This window comes from Triticum dicoccoides, chromosome 6B, assembly GCF_002162155.2.
Source record: "Triticum dicoccoides isolate Atlit2015 ecotype Zavitan chromosome 6B, WEW_v2.0, whole genome shotgun sequence".
Lineage (NCBI taxonomy): Eukaryota > Viridiplantae > Streptophyta > Magnoliopsida > Poales > Poaceae > Triticum > Triticum dicoccoides.
The window spans coordinates 127,479,692-127,502,922 of record NC_041391.1 but is presented as its reverse complement, the minus strand read 5'-3'; the positions used below and the strand labels follow the sequence as shown (position 1 = coordinate 127,502,922).

At 47.5% G+C, this 23,231-nt stretch overlaps 2 protein-coding genes across 2 annotated transcripts in view; both read right to left on the bottom strand.

Annotated features, from left to right (window-relative positions):
- LOC119323556 (pentatricopeptide repeat-containing protein At4g01990, mitochondrial-like) overlaps positions 1-356 on the bottom strand; it is a 3,913-nt gene extending 3,557 nt beyond the window's left edge. Inside the window, exon 1 of the mRNA XM_037597244.1 lies at positions 9-356. Coding sequence (XP_037453141.1) covers positions 9-314 — 306 coding nt within the window. The 5' untranslated portion in view covers positions 315-356. The remainder of the gene's footprint in view (positions 1-8) is intronic.
- A 19,587-nt stretch (positions 357-19,943) lies between these two features.
- Positions 19,944-22,557, bottom strand: LOC119323555 (pentatricopeptide repeat-containing protein At4g01990, mitochondrial-like). Its single transcript, XM_037597243.1, has 2 exons — positions 22,236-22,557; positions 19,944-21,330 (listed from the first exon to the last, which is right to left on the bottom strand). The coding sequence occupies exons 1-2, from the start codon at positions 22,533-22,535 to the stop codon at positions 20,191-20,193; spliced, it is 1,440 nt and encodes a 479-aa protein (XP_037453140.1). The 5' UTR covers positions 22,536-22,557; the 3' UTR covers positions 19,944-20,190.
- Positions 22,558-23,231: the final 674 nt, after the last annotated feature.

Here is a 23,231-nt window from a genome sequence, read left to right as displayed (position 1 = left end):
GGGGTCACCTCGAGCGCGCACGCGTGACGCTTGAACTTGCGGAGCTTCCGGATGTAGGCAACGATCTGGTACTCCGAGAGCGGGCGCCTCTCGCGGAGATATTTGGTCATCTCCGCCGCCGCCATTCCCGGCTGCCTGCCATGGGACAGCTTCGAGATCCTCCTGTACAGCGGGACCCACGCCGGCTCAAGGCCGTCCCGTCCAGGGACGGCCGACTGGGCCTGCGCCTGCGCCTGCGCAAGCTCGTGCGCGAATCTTGCCGGGGCAAAGGAGATGCGCCGCCGCGCCGCCGCGGGGATCGCCGTGCGCAACATGGGCGGCGGACTGGCTGTCGTGTTCGGCCGCGTTCCGTGGGGTTTGTTGAGGTTTTTTGGGGGCGAAAAGACGATTTCATGCCCGGTCTTTTCTTGAAAAAAAATCAGAAAACATAAATTTTAGAGTAAAATGCAAGCGCGGTCCTAATTCTTTCCCAAAAGTGTCGATTGGGTCCTAATTCTTTCAAAATGCACACCTGGGTCCTAATTCCTTCTAAGTTGTTCATCCGAAGTCTTAATTTCGTCTGGCCGCCGCTGACCAGCTCGCGTGGCGCTTTAACCGCCGCCACGTCGACTCGAGGGCCCACGCGGGATAACGACCAGCCGTATGTTTTTTCAAAAGAGCCCCCCAACCCTAATCTCTCCGCAGCCATAGTCCTTTTCCTCTCCTCTTCCCCACCTCTCTCTGCTCTGGCGAAACAGGGGAGATCGACGACGGTGGTCCGGTGAGAAGAGGCAGGCGGCCATCGTAGGCGCTTGTCCGGCGGCGGCGCCGCTAGGATGGTGCCCGTGCATCGGCGACCCGGAGATCCTCCTCCACGATACGGTCAGTGTGGTGCCCATAACCCTAACCCTCGATCCTCTTTTTCCGCGGATTCTGACTCGAATTGATGGTAGTATTTGACTGAATCCCTCGATACCTAGGAGCACAAGAGGAGGTTTTTACCGTAGAAATCAACTATGCTGGATTCTTCTGCAGATTTGGCCGATCGAAGACATATGTCGATGGGAAAGTTGCTCTGTTCGATGGTTGCGAAGTAGATACATGGTCTCCTCTTTGGCTCACTGATTTTATGCAGCAATTGGGATATAGTGACCAATCTAAGCATGTTATTTACTGGTTACTGCCTAGAAAGAATTTAGGCGATGGACTGCGGATTGTGGACTGTGACACTGACACTTTGCACATGACAGCAGTTGTTCCAGAATTCCAGTACTTTCAGTTGTTTGTTGATCACAAAGGCATGGCCTTTGACAATGTAATTCAAGCGCCGGCTTATTGCCACTGCGAGGAACCTGAAGAAGAAGCAGCAGCAACTTCAAGCTGATCAAGACCTGCTCACAAACAGATGGACATAAGTCCTGGCAGCCGAGGAATATGGACTCGAGCGCCACACGGCCGACCGGCCACCTCGTGGCCGGGATAAAACGGCATATCAGCCCGAATACCAGCCCGCACCCCCGCGCCAGTTTACTACGGCCCGGGGAAATACTCAGGACCTGCGCGATAGATTGGATAACACCGCAAGACAAACAAGATCGATCTACGGATCACGGGGGCGCGCTGCAGCACATGACGATGCCCGTCATACCGGATACACTAACAGTAAATCCGGCCGGGCCGAACACAACCAGCCAAACTTAGTCAGACTGCATCGCGACATAGCCCGGCACAGAGGCGCCGCACATCCCCTGTGCTTCACCGATGAAGTGATGGATCATGAATTTCCAGAAGGGTTCAAACCTGTAGACAACGAATCATATGATGGCACAACAGACTCCGCAGTATGGATTGAAGACTTCCTTCTCCACATTCACATGGCCCGCGGAGATGATCTACACGCCATCAAATATCTTCCCCTTAATCTCAAAGGACCTGCCCGACACTGGCTAAACAGCTTGCCCGCAAATTCCATTGGCAGTTGGGAAAACCTGGAAGACGCATTCCTCGACAACTTCCAAGGCACATATGTGCGACCACCGGACGCCGATGACTTGAGCCACATTACTGAACAGCCCGGAGAATCAGCCAGGAAATTCTGGACTCGATTCCTAACTAAAAAGAACCAAATAGTTGACTGTCCGGACGCCGAAGCCCTGGCGGCCTTTAAGCATAATATCCGCGACGATTGGCTCGCCCAACATCTCAGCCAGGAGAAACCCAAGTCCATGGCAGCTCTCACGATACTAATGACCCACTTTTGTGTGGGCGAGGACAGCTGGTTGGCTCGCAGCAGCACTACGCCACATTCTGGCACTTCAGACGTCCGTGACAATAATGGCAAGCTACGGCGCAACAGACACAAGCGACGGAACAACGGCGATAACACCAAAGACACGGCAGTCAACGCCGGATTCAGCGGATCCAAATCCGGTCAGCGGAAGAAACTGTTCAAACAAAACAATCAGGGACCGTCCAGTCTGGACCGCATACTGAAGCGACCGTGCCAAATTCATGGCACCCCAGACAAGCCAGCCAACCACACTAATAGAGACTGCTGGATGTTCAAACGGGCTGGCAAAATAAACGCCGAAAACAAGGACAAGGGGCTACACAACGACGATGACGAAGAGCCCCGGCGTCCGAACACGGGGGGACAGAAGAAATTTCCCCCCAGGTGAAAACGGTCAACATGATCTACGCAACTCACATTCCCAGGCGGGAACGGAAGCGAGCACTACGGGACGTCTACGCGATGGAGCCAGTCGCCCCAAAATTTAACCCATGGTCAGCCTGTCCGATCACCTTTGATCGTAGGGATCACCCTACTAGCATCCATCACGGCGGTTCGGCCGCATTGGTTCTAGACCCAATCATAGACGGATTTCACCTCACACGAGTCCTTATGGACGGAGGCAGCATCCTGAACCTGCTTTATCAGGACACAGTGCGCAAAATGGGCATCGACCCTTCAAGGATCAAGCCCACCAAAACCACCTTTAAAGGTGTAATTTCTGGAGTAGAGGCCCGTTGTACGGGCTCTATAACATTAGAAGTGGTCTTCGAATCTCCGGATAACTTCCGAAGCAAAGAGTTAATCTTCGATATCGTCCCTTTCCGTAGTGGTTACCACGCACTGCTCGGACGAACCGCATTCGCTAGATTCAATGCGGTACCACACTATGCATACCTCAAGCTCAAGATGTCGGGACCGCGCGGGGTCATAACAGTCAACGGAAATATGGACCGCTCTCTCCGTACAGGAGAGCATACTGCAGCCCTTGCAGCTGAAGTACAATGCGGCCTCCTCCGACAAACCACCAATCCGGCGACGACAACCTCGAACACCGTCAAGCGAGTCTGGAGCACCCCGCAACAGGATCACCAGGCACGCCAAGAGCGCGACTAGCAGTCCGGCCTCCGCTCAAGCCCTATCAAAGCAGCATTCGTACCACGCGTACACAATTACGCACTCAAAATATCATGGGTACAGGCGGAGGCTCATTAGTGACTCAGTCAACAGTGTGGTATCACCGCAACATACCTTCGTAACCCTTCCTTTTTATTTTTCAGGACATTGCTTTAGGGCAGCCTCCTCAGAAGATCCGGATTGTCGGACTTACACAGGAGAGAAAACCAAGGAGGCAACAGGCTTTGCGCACAAAAGGAAATACCCAGGTGGAATCTATTCACGATCGTTATACCTGTTTTATATACCTACATGCAGCCTGCGCTTGGATAGGACATGTTAAATAGCCCCATTTACTTCTGCTTAAACGCACCCATTGTAAACATACGCTTAAATGTATTATTCATCAATGGGAGATCATATATAGCGTCAGCTTATTATTCCTATCTGCACATTTTTTCTATAAATGTTTATTCACTATTGCATCCGTACACTTTGGTACGTTTATTTTACCAGGGGCTTCATATGGCGCCCCGCAATACGGCAAACAAAGTCCGAACACTTTCAACAGTGCGGCACCCCGAACTTATAGCACCGTATGCATCAGCTCCGAATCATGTCTTGGGTCTACAGTTGGGTTAGCCCGGCTCCCTCGTTTTGGTACCTTACGTTTCGTTATATCGGCTAAGGTAGCGCAGAGAGAACTACTGCGATTGTGTCCCGGTTCTTCCGGACGAGCACCTCAGTAGAGAAAGCCGAAAACTGACCGGCATGATGTGGCGAGAGCTGGTCGCTATTCGAGAGGTCTCAAAATTCTTAAAGATTTTTCCGCTTTAGGCAAGGAATCGGCCTCGTCCGATTTAGGCGTATATAGCGCCCCAGTTCGGCTTTCCGAATTCTAGGGGCTTCGCCAAAATTTAAAATTGTAGACTTCTATGGCTAAGTGAAGGTTATAAAGCCGCATAGTCCGATTGCCTCGTTCGTTACGCTAGACACCTCCTTTAGGGACCAAACATTTGGATAAAGAGTGTCTGGGTTTTCCACGAACGCCCCAGTACTAGTTGCGTGGGGGCGGAAGTCGACAACTGGCCTACTTTCAGAATTTTATAAACAGCCGCACAGAAGGTAATATTTTAAATCAAAAAATGCTACATAGCGCAAGTAACTTCGTCCATATATTACAAACATGACAGAAGTGAATTCATTCTAAAATTGTGTCCTTGGTACATTCATCGGCCACGAGACGAGCGCCCTTCATAACGCCTTCATAATATCTCTCGGGACAGCGATGCGCCTTGCCCTCCAGCGGCCCGTCCTTCACCAGCTTCTCCGCATCCAGCTTGCCCCAATGCACCTTCGCACAGGCAAAGGCCCGGCGGGCACCCTCAATGCAAACGGATCGTTTGATCACTTCAAGCCGCGGACATGCATTCACCATCCACTTGATCATGCAACTTTCCATCATTCCGTTTATTATGACACGCTCCATTATTGTCATATTGCTTTGCATGATCATGTAGTTGACATCGTATTTGTGGCAAAGCCACCATTCATAATTTTCATACATGTCACCCTTGAATCATTGCACATCCCAGTACACCGCCGGAGGCATTCATATATAGTCATATTTTGTTCTAAATATAGAGTTGTAATTCTTGAGTTGTAAGTAAATAAAAGTGCGATGATCTTCATTATTAGAACATTGTCCCGGTGAGGAAAGGATGATGGAGACTATGTGTAACACCCCCAGTGTCATGCTACAGTAACCCTCTGTGATTAAGCTAACCATTTACCCAAACAGTGCTTAATCACCTTTGTCCAATATCCCATTTGAAATTCCAGTCAATTCAAATTCAAGTGAAGTTTGAAGTTGATCAAAAGTTGCCGGAAAAATGTTCATCATCTGTCAAAAATTCCATAACAACTATTTGTTAAGGAACACAACATCACTTTGGTGCAAAGATGAACATTAGCAATTATAACAGCACCAATTCAGCATTTTTAAATGCTATCCTTTAAAAAAAACAAATGAATTCTTCTGGTCTCCAAAATAATTGTGGCAATGTCTATGATCACCAGGGATTTAATGGGACACCTCCCAAATGTTTGCTAAGTGAAATAGTTGGCCAAATAATTCCCTTTCTCTCTCTGTAAATAAAAAAAAGGAAATAGAAAAGGGCCTAGCTACTACTGTGCACTTGTAGCCCATTGCTACAGTGCACAGCCCAGCCCACTCCTCCCCGCGGTCGTCCCCTTCCCTTGTTCACCCGACCGAGGCACGCGCCCGCGCGGTCGCCGCCCGACCACCTCGCCACCCCGCTGCTCGCGCCGAGGGGATAAGGCCGAGCCTCCTGGCCTCGTCAGCTCCCCACTCCCACTTGCGCCTCTTCCCCCCAGATCCACCTTTCCCCTCTTCCTCACGCGCTCACTCCTCCCGAGCGCCACCGTCGCTGTGCGTTGGTTGATTCCGCGGCCACCGCTGTCCCCGGCCCTCTCCGACGAATCCCCGAGCACCGTCGTGCCCCGCGACGTCTTCCTCGACCACCGGACCAAGCCAGGAGCCCCCACAGCAAGCGCGATGACCTCTTCTTCCTCCTCTGCTCCGACGAACGCCGGCGTCGAATTCGGCCACCCCGCGCCTGCCCCGAGCCCACTGAGCACACCTACAGGCGCCCAGTGAGCTCCTCCTCCCTATCCCTCTCTCCCCGTGCTCTTCCTCGCGCCATGGCAGCCTCTGCCATCGCCGCCCGAACCTAGCTCCGCCGCATAGCTCGTCGTCGATGTTGTAGTCGCTGTCAGGCTCGCCCGAGCATGGGAACGTGCTCAGGTCCGCTCACCGTGGCCGCTCGTGCCGCTAGATCCCATCCCCGTGGCCTCTGTCGCTCATCCCGCCTATGGCCGAACTCCGGCGGCCGCTAAGGTTCTCGCCGTCGTCGTATCGAGCCTCCCCGAGACCAATCGGTGGCACCTGGCGATGCGCGCCGACGCCAGCTCTCGAACGTGACCGAAAACGCGGCGAACCGAGCCTTGTAGCCGTTTTCCGGCCATCTCCGGCGGACTTCCGCCACGGGAATGGTCGCCGGCGCGACTCCGGTCGCCGTCCGACGGGGCGCTGACGCGGCAACCCTGGACCACGCCGCTGAGCCACTGCCACTGGGTCCCGCTAACCGTTGACCCAGTCAACTTGCTGACTAGGCGTCCCTGTGACACTGACGTGCGGGCCCCACCGCTTAATCCTCTAATTAAAATGTTTTAATAATTAAAACTAATTAGTTTAGCCAATTAGGCTATGACAGGTGGGGTCCAGTAACTAATTAACCTAGATTAGTTAGTTTAATACACTGTTAGGCTATCAGGGGCTGACATGTGGGTCCCGCTGGACCCACAGGCCAGGTTTGACTTGGTCAGCCGCCCTGCTGACTGCCGATGTCGCTGTGACGTCATGCTGACGCAATAAACCTTCCTGATAATTTATTTAATTTCAGAAAATGTTTAATCTTTAAAAATTCATAGAAAATAAACCGTAACTCCGATGAAAATGTTTTCTATATGAAAGTTGCTCAGAAAAATTCAACGAATCCGAATACGTGGTCCGTTCATCTGTCACATGCCCCTAGCATGCTGAACTTGGAACTTTCCCCCTCTTTTTCTTTGTCCGAAATTCACCTAACGTCGGGAATTCACCCTCGGATGTTTCCCCCCTTCGTCTGCAACGTGTAGTACCGCGTTAGAGCACGCTTAGCGCTACGTATCGTCATGTCATGCTTAGTGTTACCTCTGTTTGCTATGTATTTACTGTTTCTTCCCCCTCTTCTCTCCGGTAGACCCCGAGGCCGCTGATGCCCCGGTGATCGACTACGTCGTCGACAACGACCCCTCATTGCCAGAGCAACCAGGCAAGCCCCCCCCCCTTTGATCATCCCGATATCGCCCATTCCTTTCTCTCATGCTTGCATTAGATTTTTGCTACTGTTATTGTATGCTCCTATTCTGATGCATAGCCTGCTTTTGTACCTGTTATTGCACCTTACCTGCTTATCCTAAACTGCTTAGTATAGGCTGGTTAGTGATCCATCAGTGACCCCCACCTTGTCCTTGTTGCCCCTGCTTTAATACTTGAAGACCCGATCAACGGGATTGAAGACCAGGCCCCGGCACCGCACCTCACTTTCCCCTTAGTTGCTCGACACTGCTGGGTTACTATCGAGTGCCGAGGGTGAGACCTCTACAACACTTCTGATGTTAACCCTGTAGTGTAGCTATTCTGTCGTGGTCATCGAGGGTGATTTCCTCTTTATCCACTTCCGATACGACCCTGTCGTGCAACCCCTCAAGTGTGAACCGAGGGTGATTCCTCTACGTTCACCTTGATGATTACATTGAGTGGAACCCACCGAGGGTGATTCCTTGGGTTTTTCCTCTTGATGTTTGGACACACGGATACTTGGACTTTACAACTGTTACTTGGAAAGTGATGTGGAGACGGGTTGACCTGGAAGGTGCCCGTGAGATAATTACGAGGCGTGGCCGGGCATTCTTAGCCATTGCCGCAAGTCCTCGAGACGGGGCAACGGGGTCACATCTTTCGTGAGTCTCTGCTTGTTACCGCGCGTTCCTAATCCACTACGATTTGGATATTTGATCCGAGGGGCCTCTGGCCTGATAGCACTAACCATCACGTGGGCATAGTATGGGCGTTCTGCGTCATGTACATCAGCCGAAGCTTAATAGACGTCAGCGACGGAGCGGCGCGCGCCGGGTTGGACTGGTAAGCTCCTGCCTTTTTAGGGAGGTAGCTAGGTCTGCTCACCGGCCGCCCACGCAACGTGCAGGAGTTCCCGGGGAGATGGCCCATGACCCCTGGGGGCATAGGTTTAGTCCGGCGTGCTGGCCTCTCTATTAAGCCTAGGTCGGGTTGCGGCGTATTGTTTGGCCGAGGCCGGGCATGACCCTGGAAAGTGTGTCCGGCCAGAGTCAATCGAGCGTGGTGGGTAAGTTGGTGCACCCCTGCAGGGAAGAAAACATCTATCGATAGCCTGTCCTACGGTAACGGACACTTGGAGTTGTATCCCGATCGATACAACTAGAACTGGATACTTGTGATGAGAACTGGATGGTGATGAGGATTTGATTGTGGAGATAACTGGATAGTATGGCTCTGGGATTGCTTTCTCGCAGGGAGTCGAGAAAGGATCTCTGGCCGAGGTTGATAACACTACTACCACTTTACTTTATGCTACTCTACTCCCTCCTGTTGCTGCAAGATGGTGGGTTCGAGAAGATGCTAGTCTTCGATAGGACTAGACCTTCTCTCTATTCTGACATTTCTGCAGCCTAGTCCACATATACAGCCTTCCTTTGATAATGTTGCATATGTAGTGTAGATCCTTGCTTGCGAGTACTTTGGATGAGTACTCACGGTTGCTTTGCTCCCCCTTTTCCCCCTTCTTTCTTCTTTCTGGTTGTTGCAACCAGATGGTGGAGTCCAGGAGCCAGATGCCACCTTTGACGACTGCTGCTACCCCGAGGGTGCCTACTACCACGTGACGGACGCCGACGATCAAGAGTAGTTAGGAGGCTCCCAGGCAGGAGGCCTTGCCTTTTCGATCGTAGATGCTTTTGTGCTAGCCTTCTTAAGGCAAACTTGTCTAACTTATGTCTGTACTCAGATATTGTTGCTTCCGCTGACTCTTTTGTTTTCGAGCTTATGTATTCGAGCCCTCGAGGCCCCTGGCTTGTAATATAAAGCTTGTATTATTTTAATTTGTGTCTAGAGTTGTGTTGTGATATCTTCCCGTGAGTCCTTGATCTTGATCGTACACATTTGCGTGTATGATTAGTGTACGATTGAATCGAGGGCGTCACAAGTTGGTATCAGAGCCGACTGCCAGTAGGTAGCCCCCTTCCAACTCCTTGGCCGAAGTCGAGTCTAGTCACTACAAAACTTTTACTAACATGACTGTGTGTCTTACGGGCCCACGTCGCCATTTGGGTGGTATTAGGATCTTTTATTCCTCGTCTATATTCTGGGACTCTAATCTCTCGTCTATTCGGGTTAAACATTTTATTGACTCTGACATTAGGTTCTCGTACCCACTTCCTCCCGGAGAGCCCCGACATTACCGATGATCGCTTGCTTCGCCAGAAGATTCTGCAGATATTCCTCGAGGTTTCTCGAGACCCTGTGCCCACTGCCTTGCAGTTCCTGACCACAGATAATCCCCGTAAATAACATCCTTGCCGCTTGTACCTTCATACCCAGTTGCCCCTATTATTACAAGATGTACTCTCCGTTGTTTCGAGAATCCTTTATGCCTTCTGCTTTGCGGCTTCTTTTTGCACTACGGATGATTCACTGAACCCGTTTATCCCTAGTTGTTCATGTGTTTCACAAATTCTTTGGAATACTATTCGATCTACCGATAATCCTTAGTAGCCTATTGCTCCTGTTCTTCCTTATCGTCTTACATTATGGTTAATTCCATATGTCTAGCAATATTCTTTAAAATTCTTTGTGATTGTCATTCTGTTCCTATGGATTCAACGTGTGAGCGAATACTCGCAATCATCAATTAATCCTTGGAAATTTCCTTTCCGGCTCCGACATCGCTCCGGATATGAGCTGGTTCTTTCCCAATCAAGGTTTGGTCGGGTGCACCTCTAAGTCTATTCAACTTACTCATCTTTTGATCAGAGCCTCTGCTTCTGATCCTTCGTCTTGAAATCATAATTCCTTTGTACCCAAGCATCGAATCATTCAGACGTTTCTATAAGCCAATGCCTTTGCATCCCCTTCTTCATCTGATTGATTACCGATAATCACATCAACTCTGTCGAAAATCGCCAGATCCATTGCTGGGTTGTTATCCGACTGTGTCCTTCACATCCAAATTCTTGTGAGTTTTTCCATGATACATAATATCTTCGGTATATTGTATCATCTGCTTTGACTTCGATACTCTGCTTTCGAACTTGTATCTTTTGCTTGGTTGATGGTTGTATAGATTCAAAAAATAATGCCCCGATGGGTTGAACTTATGCCTTCCGTAATCCGAGGAACCCGAGAGTTCTCACGAGTCTTACTCTTCTGGTACTTCGCCAGATAAATCCTCTGCACTACATTTTCTTTGAAAAACGAGGAGTGAATGAAAGGTTATGCATTGAAGAAGTGGGAGTCGACCTTGAACTCTTGTGTTCATGCCCATGGACCCGATGTAGAACTTATCGTGGAAGCTACTCGTAAAAATGATTACCCCTTGTTATAAGTTCATCTTGTATCGGTGGTTTGATCATTCTTAACCGTGGTTCCGACCATAGTTTCTTCTTGATTCCATTTCTCGAACAAATTAAAATACTTGTCTTCTATAGATCTTTTCATCTGTCCAACCTCTATTTCGATCTACCTCGAGTGTTGCCCCCTGTTATCTCGAGGATATTGTGTCATTGCACTACCTCTTGTGAATTCTCATTGGAATGATACTCCATCACATCATTCCTAGCCTGATCGGCTATATCATTATCGAGCTAATTTTAACTGTGCTATCCGGTCCTTCTTCTGGAGCACAACTTCCGACGATGAGCTATGCTTACGTCAATCTTCCTCATCTTATCATTCCTCCTTTAACAACAAGCTCGAATCCGAGCTTGTGTCGTATACGTGGTTCCAATAGCCTTTGCTTCAACATTCCTTTTGCTTGATGTCGTTGCTGTTCGATGGCATCTTCATAGAGCCTCTCGACAAAGGCGTCGTGATCAGCATCAACATTTTGATTTCTGTTGAAATGACAATTGAATTCATGGTGAGAAATACCATCCTTGGCCTTCAATGATTTGAATTATCATTAACAACCCCCTTATCTCCTTTCCAACACATGTTGATCATGTCTTGGTTATACCTTGGACTCCTTGCTATTCATGCAATCGTTCTTTGAGTATTTCTTGTGATCTTCAACTCCAGCCCCTACTTGTAACACCAAGTTAATGCTACCTCGAAGCATGACTGAGGTGTTCCGAATATCAACCATGAACATTGGAAGCACACTGTCGAGTGTTTCTTGATCTATTATCCAAACACCATTGTATGGGTAATATCATGATTATCCCCTCGCCCCCTTTATCTAAATGATATTTAAACTTTTTGTCATATCATGTATATCCTGCTCCGCTTCCCCTTGGGAGGGATATAATCCCAACTCTTATGAGTAAACACATCTTCCCTTCCTTTGGGTTGTTGATTCGATAAACACATTTTCCTTTCCATTGGTTTGCTCAACCTTTCTTGTGATCTATATATGTTATAAGCAGAAATAATTCCCTGCTTATGGAAACACCTCGGTTTACAACTCTGTCAGTGTGGCCCTGTTACTATTGCTGACGACATCCTGGTAACCCCCGATGGACGAGAACTTTGCCTATTGGCCCGCCTCGTTCAACGAGCAGGAAAATGGTTCTCTTCGTCCCTCGCCCTTGGTACCAACGTTGTTGCCAACATAACTGACAGTCTATCATCTGACATGCCTTGCTATCGGCCCCCTTTCTTCTATTAACCCACATGGTGGGCCCATAACCCACAGTTCCATAAGTTCGGAACCTGACTCTCCTGTATATCTTTGATTCTGAAATATTCTTGCATTTGGCTTCGTATCATGTCACGAGCCGCCTTTCGAGAGATGATCTATTCCCGATGCTCTGAACCCCTTTCTCACACTCTGTTCAGGTATCAATCGTTTGTCCATTCGTTTGAAACTCCCTATTGTACCTTCATACTTTGCTCTCGATGTTTTAATAAGTTTCAACTCGAGGGATACTTCTGCCTCATTCCCTGAGTTGTTCACCAGATACTTAACCCTATAAGGATTAGTTATCCCGAAGTTACTCTTTACTTCCCCACTTAAATCTCGGGACGAGATTTCTTGTAGTGGAGGAGATTTGTAACACCCCCAGTGTCATGCTACAGTAACCCTCTGTGATTAAGCTAACCATTTACCCAAACAGTGCTTAATCACCTTTGTCCAATATCCCATTTGAAATTCCAGTCAATTCAAATTCAAGTGAAGTTTGAAGTTGATCAAAAGTTGCCGGAAAAATGTTCATCATCTGTCAAAAATTCCATAACAACTATTTGTTAAGGAACACAACATCACTTTGGTGCAAAGATGAACATTAGCAATTATAACAGCACCAATTCAGCATTTTTAAATGCTATCCTTTAAAAAAAACAAATGAATTCTTCTGGTCTCCAAAATAATTGTGGCAATGTCTATGATCACCAGGGATTTAATGGGACACCTCCCAAATGTTTGCTAAGTGAAATAGTTGGCCAAATAATTCCCTTTCTCTCTCTGTAAATAAAAAAAAGGAAATAGAAAAGGGCCTAGCTACTACTGTGCACTTGTAGCCCAATGCTACAGTGCACAGCCCAGCCCACTCCTCCCCGCGGTCGTCCCCTTCCCTTGTTCACCCGACCGAGGCACGCGCCCGCGCGGTCGCCGCCCGACCACCTCGCCACCCCGCTGCTCGCGCCGAGGGGATAAGGCCGAGCCTCCTGGCCTCGTCAGCTCCCCACTCCCACTTGCGCCTCTTCCCCCCAGATCCACCTTTCCCCTCTTCCTCACGCGCTCACTCCTCCCGAGCGCCACCGTCGCCGTGCGTTGGTTGATTCCGCGGCCACCGCTGTCCCCGGCCCTCTCCGACGAATCCCCGAGCGCCGTCGTGCCCCGCGACGTCTTCCTCGACCACCAGACCAAGCCAGGAGCCCCCACAGCAAGCGCGATGACCTCTTCTTCCTCCTCTGCTCCGACGAACGCCGGCGTCGAATTCGGCCACCCCGCGCCTGCCCCGAGCCCACTGAGCACACCTACAGGCGCCCAGTGAGCTCCTCCTCCCTATCCCTCTCTCCCCGTGCTCTTCCTCGCGCCATGGCAGCCTCTGCCATCGCCGCCCGAACCTAGCTCCGCCGCATAGCTCGTCGTCGACGTTGTAGTCGCTCTCAGGCTCGCCCGAGCATGGGAACGTGCTCAGGTCCGCTCACCGCGGCCGCTCGTGCCGCTAGATCCCATCCCCGTGGCCTCTGTCGCTCATCCCGCCTATGGCCGAACTCCGGTGGCCGCTAAGGTTCTCGCCATCGTCGTATCGAGCCTCCCCGAGACCAACCGGTGGCACCTGGCGATGCGCGCTGACGCCAGCTCTCGAACGTGACCGAAAACGCGGCGAACCGAGCCTTGTAGCCGTTTTCCAGCCATCTCCGGCGGACTTCCGCCACGGGAATGGTCGCCGGCGCGACTCCGGTCGCCGTCCGACGGGGCGCTGACGCGGCAACCCTGGACCACGCCGCTGAGCCACTGCCACTGGGTCCCGCTAACCGTTGACCCAGTCAACTTGCTGACTAGGCATCCCTGTGACACTGACGTGCGGGCCCCACCACTTAATCCTCTAATTAAAATGTTTTAATAATTAAAACTAATTAGTTTAGCCAATTAGGCTATGACAGGTGGGGTCCAGTAACTAATTAACCTAGATTAGTTAGTTTAATACACTGTTAGGCTATCAGGGGCTGACATGTGGGTCCCGCTGGACCCACAGGCCAGGTTTGACTTGGTCAGCCGCCCTGCTGACTGCTGATGTCGCTGTGACGTCATGCTGACGCAATAAACCTTCCTGATAATTTATTTAATTTCAGAAAATGTTTAATCTTTAAAAATTCATAGAAAATAAACCGTAACTCCGATGAAAATGTTTTCTATATGAAAGTTGCTCAGAAAAATTCAACGAATCCGAATACGTGGTCCGTTCATCTGTCACATGCCCCTAGCATGCTGAACTTGGAACTTTCCCCCTCTTTTTCTTTGTCCGGAATTCACCTAACGTCGGGAATTCACCCTCGGATGTTTCCCCCCTTCGTCTGCAACGTGTAGTACCGCGTTAGAGCACGCTTAGCGCTACGTATCGTCATGTCATGCTTAGTGTTACCTCTGTTTGCTATGTATTTACTGTTTCTTCCCCCTCTTCTCTCCAGTAGACCCCGAGGCCGCTGATGCCCCGGTGATCGACTACGTCGTCGACAACGACCCCTCATTGCCAGAGCAACCAGGCAAGCCCCCCCCTTTGATCATCCCGATATCGCCCATTCCTTTCTCTCATGCTTGCATTAGATTTTTGCTACTGTTATTGTATGCTCCTATTCTGATGCATAGCCTGCTTTTGTACCTGTTATTGCACCTTACCTGCTTATCCTAAACTGCTTAGTATAGGCTGGTTAGTGATCCATCAGTGACCCCCACCTTGTCCTTGTTGCCCCTGCTTTAATACTTGAAGACCCGATCAACGGGATTGAAGACCAGGCCCCGGCACCGCACCTCACTTTCCCCTTAGTTGCTCGACACTGCTGGGTTACTATCGAGTGCCGAGGGTGAGACCTCTACAACACTTCTGATGTTAACCCTGTAGTGTAGCTATTCGGTCGTGGTCATCGAGGGTGATTTCCTCTTTATCCACTTCCGATACGACCCTGTCGTGCAACCCCTCAAGTGTGAACCGAGGGTGATTCCTCTACGTTCACCTTGATGATTACATTGAGTGGAACCCACCGAGGGTGATTCCTTGGGTTTTTCCTCTTGATGTTTGGACACACGGATACTTGGACTTTACAACTGTTACTTGGAAAGTGATGTGGAGACGGGTTGACCTGGAAGGTGCCCGTGAGATAATTACGAGGCGTGGTCGGGCATTCTTAGCCCTTGCCGCAAGTCCTCGAGACGGGGCAACGGGGTCACATCTTTCGTGAGTCTCTGCTTGTTACCGCGCGTTCCTAATCCACTACGATTTGGATATTTGATCCGAGGGGCCTCTGGCCTGATAGCACTAACCATCACGTGGGCATAGTATGGGCGTTCTGCGTCGTGTACATCAGCCGAAGCTTAATAGACGTCAGCGACGGAGCGGCGCGCGCCGGGTTGGACTGGTAAGCTCCCGCCTTTTTAGGGAGGTAGCTAGGTCTGCTCACCGGCCGCCCACGCAACGTGCAGGAGTTCCCGGGGAGATGGCCCATGACCCCTGGGGGCATAGGTTTAGTCCGGCGTGCTGGCCTCTCTATTAAGCCTAGGTCGGGTTGCGGCGTATTGTTTGGCCGAGGCCGGGCATGACCCTGGAAAGTGTGTCCGGCCGGAGTCAATCGAGCGTGGTGGGTAAGTTGGTGCACCCCTGCAGGGAAGAAAACATCTATCGATAGCCTGTCCTACGGTAACGGACACTTGGAGTTGTATCCCGATCGATACAACTAGAACTGGATACTTGTGATGAGAACTGGATGGTGATGAGGATTTGATTGTGGAGATAACTGGATAGTATGGCTCTGGGATTGCTTTCTCGCAGGGAGTCGAGAAAGGATCTCTGGCCGAGGTTGATAACACTACTACCACTTTACTTTATGCTACTCTACTCCCTCCTGTTGCTGCAAGATGGTGGGTTCGAGAAGATGCTAGTCTTCGATAGGACTAGACCTTCTCTCTATTCTGGCATTTCTGCAGCCCAGTCCACATATACAGCCTTCCTTTGATAATGTTGCATATGTAGTGTAGATCCTTGCTTGCGAGTACTTTGGATGAGTACTCACGATTGCTTTGCTCCCCCTTTTCCCCCTTCTTTCTTCTTTCTGGTTGTTGCAACCATATGGTGGAGTCCAGGAGCCAGATGCCACCTTTGACGACTGCTGCTACCCCGAGGGTGCCTACTACCACGTGACGGACACCGACGATCAAGAGTAGTTAGGAGGCTCCCAGGCAGGAGGCCTTGCCTTTTCGATCGTAGATGCTTTTGTGCTAGCCTTCTTAAGGCAAACTTGTCTAACTTATGTCTGTACTCAGATATTGTTGCTTCCGCTGACTCTTTTGTTTTCGAGCTTATGTATTCGAGCCCTCGAGGCCCCTGGCTTGTAATATAAAGCTTGTATTATTTTAATTTGTGTCTAGAGTTGTGTTGTGATATCTTCCCGTGAGTCCTTGATCTTGATCGTACACATTTGCGTGTATGATTAGTGTACGATTGAATCGAGGGCGTCACACTATGATTCCCCCACAAGTCGGGATGAGACTCCGACCAAAAAAAAATAGGCCATAAAAAAGAAAGAGAAAAGGCCCAAATAAAAAAAATGAGAGAAAAAGAGAGAAGGGGCAATGTTGCTATCCTTTTTCCACACTTGTGCTTCAAAGTAGCACCATGATCTTCATGATAGAGAGTCTCCTATGTTGTCACTTTCATATACTAGTGGGGATTTTTCATTATAGAACTTGGCTTGTATATTCCAATGATGGGCTTCCTCAAAAGTGCCCTAGGTCTTCATGAGCAAGCAAGTTGGATGCACACCCACTTAGTTTCTTTTTGAGCTTTCATACACTTTTAGCTCTAGTGCATCTGTTGCATGGCAATCCCTACTCACTCACATTGATATCTATTGATGGGCATCTCCATAGCCCGTTGATACGCCTAGTTGATGTGAGACTATCTTCTCCTTTTTGTCTTCTCCACAACCACCATTCTATTCCACCTATAGTGCTATGTCCATGGCTCACGCTCATGTATTGCGTGAAGATTGAAAAAGTTTGAGAACATCAAAAGTATAAAACAATTGTTTGGCTTGTCATCGGGGTTGTGCATGATTAAATACTTTATGTGATGAAGATAGAACATAACCAGACTATATGATTTTGTAGGGATAGCTTTCTTTGGCCATGTTATTTTGAGAAGACATGATTGCTTTGTTAGTATGCTTGAAGTATTATTGTTTTTATGTTAATATTAAAATTTTGTCTTGAATCTTTCGGATCTGAACATTCATGCCACAATAAAGAAAATTGCATTGATAAATATGTTAGGTAGCATTTCACATCAAAAAATCTGTTTTTATCATTTGCCTACTCGAGGACGAGCAGGAATTAAGCTTGGGGATGCTTGATACCTCTCCAACAATCTATAATTTTTTATTGTTCCATGCTATTATATTATCTGTTTTGGATGTTTAATGGGCTTTAATATGCTCTTTTATATTATTTTTGGGACTAACCTATTAACTGAAGGCCCAGTGCCAGCTTCTATTTTTTTTTGCCTATTTTAGAGTTTTGTAGAAAAGGAATACCAAACGGAATCCAAACGGAATGAAACCTTCGCGATGATCTTTCTTGGACCGAAAGCAAATCAGAAGACTTGGAGATGAAGTCGGAGACGTAATGAGGAGGCCACGAGGCAGGAGGGCGCGCCCCCACCCTCGTGGGCCCCTCGTAGCTCCACCGACCTAGTTCTTTCGCCTATATATATATACTCTTATACCCTAAAAACATCAGGGGGAGCCACGAAACCACTTTTCCACCGCCGCAACCTTCTGTACTCGTGAGATCCCATCTTGGGGCCTTTTTCGGCGATCTGCCGGAGGGGGAATCGATCACGGAGGGCTTCTACATCAACCCCATTACCTTTCTGATGAAGCGTGATTAGTTTACCACAGACCTTCGAGTCCATAGTTATTAGCTAGATGACTTCTTCTCTCTCTTTGATTCTCAATACAAAGTTCTCTCGATGTTCTTGGAGATCTATTCAATGTAATATTCTTTTGCGGTGTGTTTGCCGAGATCCGATGAATTGTGGATTTATGCTCAAGATTATCTATGAATATTATTTGGTTCTTCTCTGCATTCTTATATGCATGATTTGATATCTTTGCAAGTCTCTACAAATTTTCGGTTTAGTTTGTCCTACTAGATTGATCTTTCTTGCCATGAGAGAAGTGCTTAGCTTTGGGTTCAATCTTGCGGTGTCCTTTCCCAGTGACAGCAGTGGCAGCAAGGCACGTATTGTATTGTTGCCATCGATGATAAAAAGATGGGGTTTTCATCATACTGCTTGAGTTAATTCCTCTACATCATGTCATCTTGCTTAATGCATTACTCCGTTCTTATGAACTTAATACTCTAGATGCATGCTGGATAGTAGTCGATATGTGGAGTAATAGTAGTAGATGCAGGCAGGAGTCGGTCTATTTGACACAGACGTGATGCCTATGTTCATGATCATTGCCTTAGATGATGTCATCATAATTATGCGCTTTTCTATCAATTGCTCGGCAGTAATTTGTTCACCCACCGTAATACATGCTATCTCGAGAGAAGCCACTAGTGAAAGCTATGGCCCTCGGGTCTCTTTTCCATGGCCCTCGGGTCTCTTTTCCATATTATTGAATCTCGTTTACATCTTGCTAGTTTCCGATATATTGTTTTGCAATCTTTACTTTCCAATCTATAAACCGAAAATACCAAAAATATTTACTTTACCGTTTATCTATCTCTATCAGATCCCACTTTTGCGAGTGACCGTGAAGGGATTGACAACCCCTTTATCACGTTGGTTGCAAGTTCTTGATTGTTTGTGCAGGTATTCAGTGACTTGTGCATCGTCTCCTACTGGATTGATACCTTGGTTCTCAAAACCGAGGGAAATACTTACACTACTTTGCTGCATCACACTTTCCTCTTCAAGGGAAAACCAACGCAAGCTCAAGAGGTAGCTCTGACCTCTCTGCATATGAAGTTAGTTTTGTCCTTGGAAACCAACTGGACTCATTCATTCATGAAGCAAGAGATGATCCACATTTGATGAATTGTAATGATCTTGGTCGTCTTGCCATGAGGATGGTTTTGAGTGATGTGCACACAACTTTTTCGTTGGTTTACCGCCTTGTTGAGTTAGCACTAATTTTACCTGTTACAACCGCAACGGCGGAAAGGGCCTTCTCGGCAATGAGCATTATCAAAACTGACTTGAGGAACAGGATGGGTGATGATTGGTCGAATCACAGAATGGTATGTTACCTTGAGCGAGATGCATTGGTTAGTATTGAAGAGTTAAAGACCATTGAGCGATTTCAGGGTTATCGCACACGCAAAGGCATTTTACCTCGTCCTAGAGGTAATGTTTCATATTTTGCATCCAATAGCAGTTTTTTTACTTGTTTTCTATGCACTGACTTGCATATCAAATTGTATACTTGAAGATGAATCATCGGTTACTATTGAAGATGTAATTGCGGAAGCTAAAATCAAACAACCCTTTGATTTGGTACTCCCTTTTGTATTTATCCTTTATATTGTCTTTTGTTATGTGCTACATTATCAGATGAAACACTATTAAATATTGTGTTCACATTTTTATCAGTTGCAAATGAGCGTTACTTTTGTATGCCTTAAAACTGGGGTAGTTTTGGAGAAATTTTTTGGCCCAGGGCATCAACCAATCCTGGGTACGCCGTTGAAGGTACCCAAGCACTATAACTTCTATTGGATGGCCAAACAACATAACCACAACAAAGTTTCATCAGGTAACTTACAGTTTGTCTTAATTCATGTGTAATTAGAACTTCTATAGAAATATTGTGCTATTAGGTTGAGCAAACGACTGCATTAGTAACTTAAAAGCAGTTGAGAATTTTGTGTTTTGCAAATAACTACGTCATATTAGCAGTATAGATAGATGTTACAAAGTAGTCAGGCGGAGCTAGCAGAGCATCAAACGTAAGCAATTTCGAATTCCAAAAGACTTTGCAACGTAAGATGCAGAAATCCGGTGACAGAAAAGGGTGGCAAAGTTCATCCATTTCATCATGTACACGAGATGCTTCTCCCGGGCTTTTACAAGATGATGACATCTTCGACAAGTTATAGTACTGCTCTAGGAAAAGGTCTACGGTAGCCTCTAATTCTACAAACAAGATTTTCCTCTTTCTACTTCAACTGCCGGAGGCACTTTTCAGCAATTTCGTCGTCTCAGGTTCTACCTGCAAGTACATAGGTCTGCATTACGGCATCATAAGTGTCCGCATCAAGGCATTCAAGACTCTTCAGGCACTCGAGGAAAGACTCCACACCAGCAACATCCTTTGACTCTTCATAGTGCTTCAGAAATCTGCTCACAAGCTCTTTCGATGGGACCCATTTGTGCGCCGTCACCATGTTCTTTGCATCTCCCAAGATCTCCAGTGCCGCATTAACATCAGATTTATCCAAATAGAACTCTGCAAATATGCAAACTGTCCCCTCGTCGTAACGGCCCTGAGCCATTGTGCTCTGACGGATAGCTTCAGCTTTGTCTATCATACCCTTATCAAGGTAAGCTTTGATCATAATATTTATTATCCTCATGTCATAACGTTCATGGCTCGATTGCCACTCCTGGAAGATTTGCTGCAAAGACTCAAAGTCATCAAGCATACGCAGAGCTTGAAGCATCACAAGATAGCTTCTGTTCAAGCATTTCTTGAATGTGGACTTCAACGACTCCCAGATCCTCTTCACCTCGGTTGAATTGCCACAATGGGCATGCAAGGAGAGGAGGGTGACCCAGGGGTGCAACTCAGCCTTATCCATAACTTCCTCAACATTCTTTAGGGCAACTTCTGCCTTGCCAAACAGCTCTAGTTTAATGTAATTGTTTGCCATCAGAGTGTACAGGGACCAGTGAACTGGAGCCACCTTCTGCAATTCTTCCAGGACCTTCTCCGCAGCGTCCAGGTCATTCATTGTGATATAGCTTTCTATCAAGGTGAAGTATGTAAACTTATCAGCACTTATACCACTTTCTCGCATTTGTTCAAATGTGGAGAGAACTTTCTCTGGCTGGCCTGCCTTTTGGTACAATTTCATCAAGCGGTTGTACACCAGTTTGTCTGGAACAATTTTTTTGGCTTTCATCTTCTCATAGAGCTCCAGACCTTTGTATGCCAACCCGTGGTTACCATAGCAGTTAAGCAAACAGGAATAAGTTTTCAATGACTTAGATATATCTGGTAGGCTCCAGAAATATTCTTCAGCTGCCTGTATCCCATGTACTTTTGAAATGAGGTCAAGCCGCACTGCCTGATGGCCAGGAGTCAAGTTTGCTCCACGAGCTTCAATCCAGTCCAGCAACTGGGTACATAACAACATGCGCGAAAATTATACAGTGAAAATAAAAAGATACTTTGCTCAGAAAGAGATTGCACCAGAAAAGCACATGCACGTTTGGTACCACAATATTATAGTGAACATAAAAAGAACATTAGGACAGACGAATGTCATTACCATCTGAACCTTCTGCTGTTTGAACATAATAAACCTTCATTTTCTAATGTTAAGTCTTACTCCCTCCGTTCCAAATTACTTGTCTTAGATTTGTCTAGATACGGATGCATCTAGCATTAAAATGAGTCTAGATACATCTGTATCTAGACAAATCCGAGACAAATAATTCGGAACGGAGGGAGTACTTTTGTTCCCTCTAGAACATTTCTTCTCCAGGTATTTTTGCCTATTCATGTGCGAGAATCATGATCCCTGCTAAGCAGTAGAGTGTGTTATGGGCAAGCAACCAATGACAGATGAATTCCAGGAAATTGGATATTAACTCTGTTTAAGACCATTCTTAACCATAAATAGTTTTGTTGTAGACATTATTGGTCAAACCTCTCCAGACTCTATACGTTTGATCTGCGGTTATTTGTACTGAACATGAAAAATACATGTTTGTTTGAGACAAATTATCCATCAAAATCTTTCCAGCAGTCTGTTAGAAGCAATAAAGCCTGCTAACTACAGCACAACATTCATTGTTCCAACTGAACTAGCTCATGGCAAATGCATCTTTCTTTCTCGATTTTTTTCTCTTTAGCATCGTCCTTCATGATTATCAATAATACTCGTAACTGATTGCAAATGGTAGTAGCACAAGAATCATTTTTGGGGAGGAAAAAGCATGCTTCGCGCACGACCGGTAAATCGCTAATGCAACATCGAACAGGCAGCAAAAGGAAGAGATGGGTGGGGTGGGGTGGCACCTCGAGCGCGCCCTCGTTCTTCTTAAACCTGGTTAGTTCGCGGACGTACGCGAGGATCTGCTGCTGCGAGAGCAGGAGCCTCTGGCGGAGCCATTCGTCCATCTCCGCCGCCACTATCCCCGGCGGTCTGCCGTGGGACACCTTCGAGATCCTCTTGTACAGCGGGACCCACGACGGCTCAAAGCCGCGCCTATCGGAGCCTGCCGACTGGGCCTGAGGCTGCGCGAGCTCGTGCGCGAGTCTCGCCGGGGCGAGGGAGATGCGCCGCCGCGCCTCCACGGCGACCGCCCTCCGCAGCATGGTGGCTGAGGTATTCTCTCTTCTGCGGGCTGCTCAGCTGGTTCGGCCAGATTCTCTTATGAGATGGGCCCTCCTTGGCCCAGCACGGACCGTACCGGGAGAATATCATACGAAAACCAACATTAAGTGAAAACCACACGAAAAGAATATTTTAAAGTTTCGGAAAAATCTTTAAAAATTACAGGATCTTAAGTGGATGTTGTTCTAATGCCGTGAAAAACTTCAAAGTTCAAACATATTAAGAGATGTGAACTATGAAAATAACAAAAACAGCATTGAATAGTGCCGAATAGTAACATCACTATTTAGGGCTGAATTTGTTTTTTTCAGAGCTCAAATTTCTTAATGTGTTTCAAATTGAAATTTTTTGTGGCCATAAAACATCACCCTCTTAATATCCCGTATTTTTTAGATTTTTTTAAAACTTTCAAATATGGTTTGCATGAAGTTTTCTTTTGAATGTTGATTTCCGTGTGATATTCTCCCGGCCGTACCAACAGCATGCCCGACACTTGATTTCCCTTTTCTTGGACAAGAACAGCCATTTCAACGGTTGTGCTTCTCACAAAAGCAAATTTATACTTTCACGAAAAGCAAATCTAAGCTTCTCATGAAAGCATAAATTTTTTACTTCCATGAGAAGCAAATTTAAGCTTCTCGTGGAAGCAGATGTTTTTTACTTCCACAAGGAGCAAA

Excerpts from the sequence above, each read along its gene's own strand:
- LOC119323555 (XM_037597243.1), bottom strand. The coding sequence starts at position 22,535 with ATGCTGCGGAGGGCGGTCGCCGTGGAGGCGCGGCGGCGCATCTCCCTC. Across the intron at positions 21,331-22,235 it reads AGAACGAGGGCGCGCTCGAG|TTGCTGGACTGGATTGAAGC; the intron begins GTGCCACCCCAC and ends TTATGTACCCAG.